This window comes from Strix uralensis, chromosome 2 (genome assembly GCF_047716275.1).
Source record: "Strix uralensis isolate ZFMK-TIS-50842 chromosome 2, bStrUra1, whole genome shotgun sequence".
Classification (NCBI taxonomy): Eukaryota; Metazoa; Chordata; class Aves; order Strigiformes; family Strigidae; genus Strix; species Strix uralensis.
Window position 1 is genome coordinate 106,203,273 of NC_133973.1, and position 11,969 is coordinate 106,215,241.

Below are 11,969 nucleotides of genomic sequence, written 5' to 3' on the forward strand. Positions count from 1 at the left end.
GCACATAAGCTGCATTATGCAGAAAGAGCAGTATAAAAATACTTTAAGGTAATGACCCATTCTACTTTGATGATACAAAACACACTTATTCCTTCACTTGATCTCTCAGAATTTAATGTATAAGGTTATGGTATAATTGGTATTTCCCCTGTAAGTATACATTTTCTCTTACTGTTTCATGTGTGTCTGTCTAAGTTTTTTGTTCCTTGCAGTTTCATGTCACTGTTTTCTTAGCATGTTAGAATGAAACTGTGAGGCATTTTGGCATAATACATGGTCTAATTTTAAAATTTTATGGCTCGAGGCCAAAATTTGTAGAAGCATCCAAAGCCCACCATCTGCAAATACAGTTTTGTAAGTATTTGCAATTTATTACATGTTCAGAAAATGCACATATTTAAATATCTAACTGGCTATGACTCCAAATACAGAATTGCAGCTGCAGTATTGAAACTCTGGGGTTTTATTTTGCTTTGTCAAATCTGATCATAAGTGTATACTTTACAAAACATACTAATTTTTCCATTGGAAATTAAAAGCAAAAATGATGAAATATACCTATAGTCTGAATTACTGTGCTTTTTTATCTTAACTACTCTTTTGCACTTCAAATGGTAACTTCAGGGCATTTGGACATGTACAGACATTAACAATAATAGTGAATAAGGAAAATATATATAAAAAGACATAATTTCAAATTGCCTTAGAAATGTGGAAAAGTAAACATGTGCTATAGGTTTTTTTAACTCTTTAGAAAGAAAACTTGGCCTTGACGTAGCAAAATTTCAAGGTTTTGTATATTTGACATAAGTTTGCTTAAATGTGAGGCCCTGATGTTTCTTTTAGTGACTTGCCATTTCAGACTAGTTGGCTCCAAACATTAAATGATGGGCATTACATGGACTTACTCTTTTAATTTGTCCTTGGAGAAACAACAAATTCCAGTATTTCATTGTTTTATGAATATTTTATTTTTTCCCTGTAGATCTGAAGTCTCGTATTCTACAGATCCAAAGAAGAAAGAGAAAGACTCTTGCCAAATTGTAGAATTCCATTTCTCTGTATTTTTGCTAACAAATACAGTTGGGCCCTGCTGTTGTTATGATGCGGTCATTTCACTGTGTGCCATTATGGTATAATGGCATCAGTTATTTTTCTGAGAAATACTTACTGTATCTGAATTGCCAGGCTGCTTGCCCTAGCATAAACTGATTCAAATAGTTGTCATGACTTTGAAGTCATCTGATGTCAAAGAAAGTAGATATGTATGTGTAGTGTGTCATGTATCCTTGTGGGATTAGTGTCCTTGTGTATTCCTGATTTTCTTCTACACCCGTCTAACTCAGATATTTTGTTGCAGGATTAGAAACTTGCTCTGGCAAGCACATGTATGCGTATATGTTTGTGGGTACACCTGCTGTACTGTCTTTTTTGTGTTGCTTTTGACTCAGCCTCCTGGCTCTTGCCTCCTTTTTGTGCTCTTTGTTTTTATTTTTCCCGTCAAAAGTAGTTTATTCTTTTGCTTCATGAGAAGTTTGAAAACGTCTTTATCCATATCCAATGGCTATGTGTCTGCAGAAAGCAGTTTGCTTGCAACAAGCAGTTAAGTTCCTCTGTGTTCTTAGGAAGAAAAGATTTCTTAGGGAGAAAAAATACATTAAAAATTTAGATCTTCATTTTTGTAGTAGATAGAGAAGAGAGATATTCATGCTGCTATGAGTGGAGTGGCAGCCCTTCCCTCCACAATTTTTTGTAAAGGTTTTGAGACTGGTCTTGAGAACTAGTAGCCAATTCTCCTGTCTGTCTTTCTGGGTTTTGTTCAGTGATGATTTCAACAGGGGTATCTTTAGAGGTGGTTCATACTATTATATTGAAGCGTTATGGTTTTGATGCTAATGTAAAAGGGACAGAAATCTTACCCAAGGTGGGGAGAAGCGGGTGAGGTTGAGTCTCCTCAGAGTCATGGGTGAGTTGTTCTCTTGGTTGGTCAGGCATATTGTCTCAAAATGCCAGAATTTAAGAAAAGTTTTGAAATTTTCATGGCTTGCAGCTTCACAGTTCTGCTGTCAGTGGTTTCCAGATAGCAGCTGTAGTGGGTTAGAGAGTGAGGCAGAGCACAGAAAATGGACTGTGCTGCAGGGACAGCAGCTGAAATTAAGGACTGAGACACCTGGGATCTTGGCCCAAGGTAACTGCTGTTATGCAGAAAGTTGAGTTGATTATCAGTGTGCTCTGGATTCCATCCTTGGCAGGATTTGATTTGTCTTGTTGTAAGAATTAAATATATTACTATAAAGCTGTGATTTGGCAAGTATGTGAGGCAGGGTTGATGAAAGCCATTTACAAAGCTTTGACGATAATGGTTAGGGCTTAAATAGGAGAATTGATTCATGACACATTAAGATGAAGTTTGTAAGTTTTAGAAGATAGCGTAGGTCCCATTGTCAGTTTGGGAAGGTTCATCACAGCCACATGCTTGACTGCAGAATTATAAAATACTAACCTGCTTAATAAGAGAAGGATGTCAATTATATACGTTTCAAGCACTAATGAAGAATGATGTATAATATAAAAAAGTAACATGCTGTGAAACTTCTCTCTCCTAGAACACAGTTGTACTGTCCTATTTTTTTATAGACCTCCTCAAATAGATTTCCTTGTATGCATCTTGTAAATACAGCAGGAGGAGAGAGGTTGCTTTATACAAACTGGACTACTATACCGTATTTAAAAGAATTAGATAATGCATTGTTTTTAAAAGGAGAAAAATTATATTGTATGAGGTTTTCTTATGAAATGGGGCATGCACTCCTTTATGCTTTTAGTGAAAGTGTGCTTATAAACAATTGCAAAATTCCTAACAAGAAAGCATGACAGAATAGTTATCTGAGTGCTATAATGTGCCACAAAAATTGTAAGTTTAGAATTCAAGTTTTTCTCAAGGAAACAACCTTAACTGTGGCTTTTTCAGCAAATTCGGCTTCAATAGAAAAATTTAGTATGTTCTCAAACATAAATAACTAGCAAGGTAGGTTGTTTTGGGGCTGGGCTTTTGGATTCAATCCCTATCTTTCAGCCTTGTAACAATAATCACTTAATTTTCACATACTGGATTCGGCAGGCATTATTATTATTTAATGCCTTTTGTCTAGCATGGAAGACTAATGGTATATTGGCATGTTGTGGGCCACCAAATCTGTGAAACGACCCTACTGTGCAAGGGCACTGGAAAGAAGTAGAAGAGAGTGGAGAGAATAACATTTCACTTCATAGGTCTGATTTGCATTCTCAATATATAAGATGAATATAATTTTTTTTGAAAATTATCAGAATCAGAATATTGTAGATTTTTATATGAACTGTGGCCCCAAGACATTAAATTGGCAAAATATTGTTAGTAAAAAAATCATACATTTGAAGTAGAAATATTTTTTCCCTTTATTTTATATCATTATCTCTACCTTCCTTTGTAGCACTCCAGTGCTCATCAGGTATCAGTTTAGGAGTTTGCATCCTAAAATATGTTTATATATTTCTCTGGAAAAGACACTTTCTTCCAGAGGAATAAAAGTTGGGGAGAACCGTCTCTGACAGCTTGCAGGTCAGTATCTCAGTCAGAAGAACAAAGAATGAACTGCAGAACCCAGAGTCTTGTCTTAAATAACCAATTTAGGGTAGGTTTGGAATGGAAATCTGGGTGATGAATTGAATGGCTGCAAGATGTGGATATTCCTTTGTGCTGACTGGGCAAATAGCTGCAGCAGAGAGGGGTATGGTAGCAGGCAGGAATGGGAAGCAGTTGTCACAGCTGTTTGGTCAACGTGAACCAGAGTCCACAAACTCAATGGAAGAGGAAACCCAGTGTTAGCAGATTGCCAGGATGTTGGAGCATCTTCCATGTGGAGAAATGTATGTTGTCCACCTCTTGTAGACCTACTCAGCCAAGCTCCTTGAAAATTATCTGTTTGAAATTGTTTCTTGGGTCTGTGCGTGCAGAAGGAATCCACAGTATTTGTTTGGTGTTCTGGGCTATAACCGCAAACCTTTAAAAACATAATTACAAATTAAGTTTAAAAAAATATTTTAAACATAATAAATATAAAAACATCTTCAGTATTAAATGCAAAATGTAAACATAAAATATAGACAAATTACAGTTAGCAGTATCAGATGCCATGATTGTGAATTAGTTTGGCTCTCATTTTTTAGGTTCAGTAGTTAAGTTTAGGTGCAGTAAGTTTTGCAGGTTTTCTCACATTAAGGCTGGAGCAGGGGGGTGTGAGGAACTTCACAAAAATTTGAGCAATCTAAGTGTTCGTTGTGCATAAAGTAAATACGCATTAACAAAAGTAAGTCATAAACATCAGAAGCAGCAGAGCAGCTGTTTAATGCTGGTGCTATTCTGATGGAGCTGTGGCCCACTGAAGGAGATTTCCTGAGCAAAGACTGAGCAACAGTGGAAGCATATAAAATCAATTAAACATAGGTGCATAACATAAAAACTGTATTAATTGTTCTTGTATGTGCCAGTTCCAGTTTCATCATCCTGAATGTTCTCTTTAGTTTTAAGGGTTCATAGGGGTCAGGGAAGGGACTAGAGCTGAACAAGTGAGTCATGAGAAGAGAGGTTGAAGAGATTACTGATGTTTAAATTGGAGTTATAATCAATGTGAATATGAGGAAGTGTGACAAAGGACTGTGAATTGCATAAAGATAAAATGAGATGCTTAGTTGACATTACAGAAGTAAGAAGAATATTCCGTAGAAGACAGACAATTAAAGCAATCTCATATGCATCAGTAGTTTCAGAAGCTAAAAGGTTATTGAACAGCTTAGAGATTCAATACTGATAATAATAACCCTTTCTTTCTAAAAAATCAGTATCCTGTGTCTGCTGAAGGTCATGTATGGATGCTTAGGGAAAGAACAGAAGGTTAGATCACATAGATGGTGCCTTTTCAAACTTAAAGCAATCTGACATGCACAGTTTAAGGACTTCATGAGCCAGACACTGTATTCATGTGTTTGTGTTTAATAGTGTTGTTTGGGTTTTTTTCTATCTGTATATTTTTGTCATTGCACTTACACTTTTGGCTTCCGTGTTGTGGCAATAAGTCTCACAGTTGTAATTATGGTTTATGTGATGTAGTCTAGCCTTCCCATTTATTTTTTTATAAACCTGCTGCCTGAGTTCATAATTTCATGGATTTCATTATCAGGAATACCCAGTTACATTAATAAAAACTTCTTGTTAAAAAGAGAGCCAATCATGACAGAAGGCCACCTCTCTAAGCAAGGCTTTCTGTAGTTATTCACTGGGGGGTTTCTTGTTACCTGTAGGAGATACAGTATTTACTGTTTAACTGTCTTCTGGTGTAACAGCTTCTGTGGACAGGTAGTAGATTTCATCTTGGCCACGGTTGCTGTGTCCTTATGGTGAACAAAATTGATTCCTGGATATTTCAAAATAAGCTGCTAATTACCCAGAACAAAATGCTTCGCCCGTTGAAGGCACAACATGGCACACGCTTTTCTGTAAATGCTAATGGGTGGCTTTCAAGGTGCGTATCCTGGGACCCAAGAGCCACCTGTCTAGAGCTCAGTGGTAGAACTTTTTTTGACTGATAAAACCAGCCTTCTGCCCCTAAACTCAGTCATATGTAGATGTAGTAACAGGCAAATGGCATGTTATCTCACTTTGTAGGTGAAAGTTCAGTGTGTACTTGTGGGCCCTCACTCTTAGTTGAGATGTTTACATACTGTAATGACCACAGAACAGGCTGGTTTCTGAGGCCCAGAATATTAACAGATCTCTCACTACTCCATAGGTATAATGACAGCAAAATCAGAGGCTTACTCTCAAAATCACAGGAAGTGCTTTTTAATTAAAAATAGGGAATGGTTCCTGCTTGTTGGGCTTTGCTTTCCAACTGGGATTATGTAAAGCGAGGTTTTGCAGCGAGTATTGAATATCCTAATCTTTACTCCTTTGTTTGTCTTTTTCTAGGAGAAGCTCTGCCTACCACATCACATCCTAGAAGAAAAGGGCTTGGTAAAAGTGAGCATAACAGTTCAAGCATTGCTAGATGTAACCACAGTGAAACAAGCTTTATTCACATGAAACTACTATCTCTGCTGATACCAGCTCCACTGTGCCATCAAAGAAAAAAAGTACTGCCCATCTTTTCAAACTGCATTGAAAAAAAACAAAAAACAAACACTGCTCCAAGAGTATTCTTATACTTCTGATTTTAAAATCATCTTTCAGACTGAACATGTACGTCGAACTACAAACCAGAAACTAACAGAAACATTTTCTAGAGCAAAATGGCACTTCACTGCTTTTATAGCTCACTTTGTACAGTACTTACTAAAACAGCCACCTCTCTGCCACTTAAAAATGTGTGGAGTACACAGCTGTCTTGCAGCAAGATACCTTCGTATTATTAAACTAAGAATCAGTGTAATCATTTCGGGGGGGAGCCGGGAGAGTAAATCAGACTTCTACCACGTTAGGTTTTTCTGCAGTTGCTTCAGGCTATTGCCTTTTAAAAATATCCAGACATAAAATATTTATATAAATATTATTTATTAGTGAGTTGTTATTCATCCTTTGGATGCAAACTGTAAATTAGGAAACTGTATTTTATTACTGCTTTTTTGTGGTTAAACACTTTATTTTAATATAAATATTTAGTTATTTTTTATTCTACTTGGTGTGCAGTAGCTCTAGATCTCCGTAAATTGTATTTTCTAATATGTAAGATAAAAAGCAAACAACATAGGTGCTTTTATTAAAAGAACAGCTAGCTGGAATGGCATTCTCTATTTCTTGAATTTGTGGAACATTGGTAAAAATTTGTCTGCATTCCATTGACTTTCCTACATTCCAGTAGCACTTTTCCCCCCACTAGACTAAATTGGCTGAAACTGAGAGCACACCCATTTTATTTGTATATAGATGTTTTAAAAAAAAAAAAGGAAAGATGTAAACTTGAAAAACAAATGTGAACAAATATTTTTGATTGCTTATTTTACTATGCACAAGACATTTAACTTTTGCCACAACAAAATGAGTGATGTGCATTAGGATCATGTGTCTTGAAATATAATTTTGCACTGTAACTTGATTTCTTTTAAAGACTACAGCACTACAGAACAAATAATAAAAAATAGCACAAGAACATTAACGAGAAGATTTACCAGGTAGCCAAAAAATTTTAATTGTTTTCTTCAATGATTCCTTCGAGAGGAGACAAAATTATTAAAATTGCCAAAGGCAGTCTCAAAGACCTGATCTTCCAGATCCAACCTGCTGGGTACAGTGCTTCTCCTTCTAGTCTCCATCATTTTCCCACAGAATTAAGCACAATGTTCTGTAGTGAATTTGCAGGATCAGACCTCTAATCCCACATCAGCAATAGGAAATAAAGTTCTTTTTCTTATCACTACTTTAAATTTTTTGACAAGATTTTTTTTGAAAGTGTGATTTATTATTAAACCATCACACGTTTTAGATCAAAAAGCTCCAGCACAGCGATTCTCACAGTATCTGGAACGTCCATTTTTCTTTCAAAGGAGAAGCTAGTGATGTAACTTCAGCAAGCAGGAGAGGAAAGCTGCAGGTGGTGAAGAGGCTAGCTGCTAGGGGTCCGTGGTCACACAAGCAGGTACTCTGAAATGCGTAATGACAAAAAAGAGGCAATGTGGTGGGAGGACTAGATATTTAAGCAAGAGAATGCAGAGAGAACTATTGCATAAAGACTTTTTGGAAGAATGATGCATACTTGCAACTACTATGTATCTGGGCAAAGCTACATGCATGTTCACACAGACACTGCATTTAAAACCACCAGTAATCCAATAGCAGATTTTTAATGGTTAATACAGTATTTGAATTCAGGCTATGCTTTTTAATACCACAAATTGCCAACGTGCTGGCGTGTATTGACAGCAATGTGTTAGGAGGAGGACAGTGGACTCGCAGACAATGAGACGCACAGTATGCATGGAATATCCAGTTACTTCAACCAAAGCAAAAGCATTTATTTTATAGAGGGAACATTGACTTAAATTGTAATTTTGATTGGCAGCTAGCATATTGTTTCCTGTAACATGTACTGTGCACTTTAACACTAAATTAAAATGTATTTTAATATTTTACAGAGCTGCACAAATATCTGTTTTGTCAAAAAGCACGAACAATGTAAAGAAAATAAGTTTTCAAGTCAGAGTTTATCAAATTTTAAAAGCATTCAAAGATCGAGTATAAAAATAGGAATATTGATTTCTGCATCTTGAGGGATAAAATGCAGGTTTCCTGAGTATTTTTTTACAATGTATATATGGCAACATGAAGCTTTGTAATTATTATTTTGACAAATCTTGTTTTTTCATAATTAAAATCTTGGTTTTCTCCTGATAGTGTCTTTCTGTATTTGCTTGAAGTTGGCTGTAAATAAATAGCTCTAAATATTTTGTAATACAGCTTTTTTATGCAGTCTTAACCTGTACGTCTAAAAAGAGAATCTTCACAAATCTTTGTACACTATTTATATGTGCAATAAAACATGCATGGCAAATCTATAATACCCTCAGCAGTGAACAGAATGTATATAGAAAATCTTTACTGTAGTTACAATTAAACTATATTATTTGTAGAAACCCTTTAATGACTACCCCTGTGACTGACAGTTTCTTGTCAAAGAGATGGTGTTTGGAGAGCTTAACCCTGGGAATGATGGATGAGTGTTTGGGGAGGGGGAAGATGATGATGTGACACAAATAAAGGAATTTTGCAGTATACTAGCAATAGGATGCAGCTGGTAACTGTTGGGTTGTTGGTTCGGTGTCAGTTCCTGCAAAGCTGCAGGAAGCTCATTTGCTGCCTCTGTTGCTTTAGATCTGCTGCCGGTCACGTAGTGAACAGCAGCAGCGGTGGAATTAACTGCACTCTGCTCCCAGGGCTGGGTGACCCGGTGGGCTCAGCTTGGGGAGAAGGGAGGCTCCACCTTCAGTTTGCTCCTGCTCACAGCCCCCTGGGAGAGTCGGTCATTTTCCCGCTTCCCACTTCTCTGTACAGTGCAACCTTTCCCCTCCAGATTCCCAAAGATTATTCTGCAGGCTTTTGCTTTAACAAACAAAACCTGATGATTTCTTTATTCTAGTGAATCCAAGCAATAATGCAGTAACACTTTGTGACCTGGGGATAACCCGGTGTGATGGGGCTGTGCTGAGCTGCTTTGCCCTTCTCCTGTCCCTGCAGAAACAGGTAGTAGGGACCACTGCTTGTAGGTCATAGTATACAGCCTTCTCTTTCCCATGGGGGTTTCTAAAGTCATCTAAGTACAGATTCTGCTCTTTAATGAAGCATCTTTACCTTAACCGGCTGATTTTATGGCTGTATTTGTTCACTTCTGGTAGGGGATTTTGGAAGGAGAGGACCTTGCTGCAATAATCTCCTGAGGAGATCCTGCTTTGGATTGCCGAGGGAGCGTGAGCGCCTTTGCAGCTGTTGCGACACAAAGCCGGGATGGACTCATTGCTGCGTTAGAATCGGTGTCATGTAATCAGGAGTCCTGCAGCAGTCCTGCGGTGCTGCTCCTCCGCGAGCGCAGAGCCCGCTTAACAGCAGGCAGCACCGAGGGCCACCTCCAGCTGAGGTTTGAGCGTTGCCAACAGTAGAGATCTGACAGCCTCACGCAATTCTCATCGAGACGGTGCAGAGACACTCAGGGGCTGTAGCCGTCTGCACAACCGATTCCAGCGCCCAGGTCTGCTCAGGGGTCTGCGCTGTCCTGCACTTGCAGCCTGTGGACAAGGGCAGTTTGAGGGCCTTCTCAACCCTCTAGCACCAGTTTGAGAAGAACTCAGGGCAGTTTCTATAAAGCCTTGAGGTTATTGGCTTCCAAAGCAAGTTCGTGGACTCACAAGGGCCCATCAGACGCTTACCTGAACCTGCTCCCGCTCACAAGCGAGGCAACTGGAAGTCCTTCCCAAGGAGGAAGGCAGCAGTGCGTGTAAGTGCTCAGTTTTATCAGGAACACAAACAGCGTGGGAGGGCAGTCAGTTCTTAGAGGCACCAAGTGGATGATATTTTCAGCTCCAAAATTGTACCTGGGCAGTTGTACCTGATACGGTAGTTGATCTCCTGCTGGACTGTAAATTAAAGATACAGGAAATAAAGCTCCCCACAACCATCCACAGTATAATGGGAAACTTAGAATTATGCCATATAAATGTATTAAGTATGAAAGAGGGTGTTTCCCCCTACACACAGGGAAAGCTGTTTCCTACCTGTTTCCTGGTGGTTTAAAAGCCCTTACTTACAGTAAATTACAAGGTTAAACCTGCTTTATAATCTGCTCTAATCTAATGTGTAGGTGCATACACTCCTGTTAGGGAATGAAAGAAATGGGATGCCCCTTTCCCTTAAACACAATCTTAAGAATGCATTGGGCAAAAAATCCTAACTTTGACAAGACAACGAATGGAAATGTTTATCATTAGAAGTACCTGCACCAAGCTGAACACCCTGACTCCACTGCTACTCTGTCTGTAGTAGGGGGCACAAGGCTGCAGTGCAAGCACAGTGCACTTCTGCTCCAGCCCAGTAATTCATTTTCCCCCTGCTTACTGGGGGGGAAGAACAACCTGAAGAAGCTGCCACATATTAAATAAGCCTCTGAGCCAATTTTGCTGTTGTGGGAGTGGAAAAATTAAATGTTTAGCAATTGTGGCTTAAAATTTTTATGTCAGCACCCTGCTTTATAAGAAAGGAGGAGTCAGTGTCTATTGTAAATCCACACAGTGTGGAAAACTTGCATTCAGCATTTCAGAGAACTCACTCTTGCACCGTGCAGGGTCATATCTTCCCAGCCTTCTAAGCTTACTTCCAAACAGGCAGATGCAAGATTGATAGAAATCAGTACATAATTTAAGCCTGTCACCAGCAACAGAAATGTAAATTCCCAGCATCAGTCTCCCTGCAGTCTGGAATCTAGCAGGGGCCAGAGAAACAGGAGAGCGTTCAGCACTGCTTAGGAAAGCAAACCAATCCTACATCTACCCTAATATTTCCTCTGGCAAGAGTGAGTCAAGGTTTGAGCGATGATGCAGGTTCAGCTGAACCATGGGAAAGCAGATTTTTACAAGTGATCACTTGAACACAAGACAAACAACTCACTGGAACAATCTGTGTTCTTGTCCCACACAAGGTAACTGGCAGAATTATACCACTGGGAACTATTTTAGATCTACAACTGTCAGGCCTAAATACTGTCGTCTTCTGTAAAATAAGCACTCTCGTTTTCAACAATGAGGTACCAGATTATCTATAGAAAGGGATTGCTTTTTTCAGATCTATTTATCAGTTTCCTCTCAGTCCTCTTAAGTCTTAAGAAACCCAGAAACACTGCACAAGCCTTTCACACTCAGCAACAAAGGCAAGTGGAGGGAAAAAAAACCCTTTACTACAGACGGCTTCCTTCACATGGTTTTTAAGAGGTCTTTAAGTATCACCCACAAAATACTCTCCAGATTACTTGTTTGTTGTTAATAACGCACCAGACGGTAAACTACTCTGCACAGCAAGCTTCTGTCTGTATTCTCCACCAGACTTTGTCCTTGGAATGTATTTAGCCAGGCCAAGGAAAAAAAACACTGACCACCTCAGATTAATTAAGTAGCTTGATTGGTTGTGCCACTAATGACTTCCTTCAACATTAGGTGATGAAATGAACCCTGGTATTTAATTAGGTGAACAGGCACGCTGTTGTTATTCATAGTCTCTGCATAGTTGCACTACAAACCATCTTGAGGTCCCAAGTACATACCCACATTCACAGTCTGAAATGAACTCATCTGCTAATTTTCATGTTGATCTAGAGCACAGCATGCACCTTCCTGGTGCTGAAAGTGTTTTCAAAGCATGCAAGAACATTCAAAATACTTACTCTAAAGCACACACA

General features: G+C 38.6%; 1 protein-coding gene across 8 annotated transcripts in view; it reads left to right on the plus strand.

Moving 5' to 3' along the window:
• Positions 1-8,678, plus strand: part of LRCH1 (leucine rich repeats and calponin homology domain containing 1) — a 135,458-nt gene extending 126,780 nt beyond the window's left edge. For all 8 annotated transcript variants that reach the window (XR_012627652.1, XR_012627654.1, XR_012627653.1 and 5 more), the window contains one exon: positions 6,008-8,678. Coding sequence is in view for 3 of the 8 variants with exons in the window: in XM_074859650.1 (XP_074715751.1) it covers positions 6,008-6,121 (114 nt within the window). In the remaining 5 variants the exon portion in view is untranslated. The remainder of the gene's footprint in view (positions 1-6,007) is intronic.
• The last annotated feature ends 3,291 nt before the right edge of the window (positions 8,679-11,969 follow it).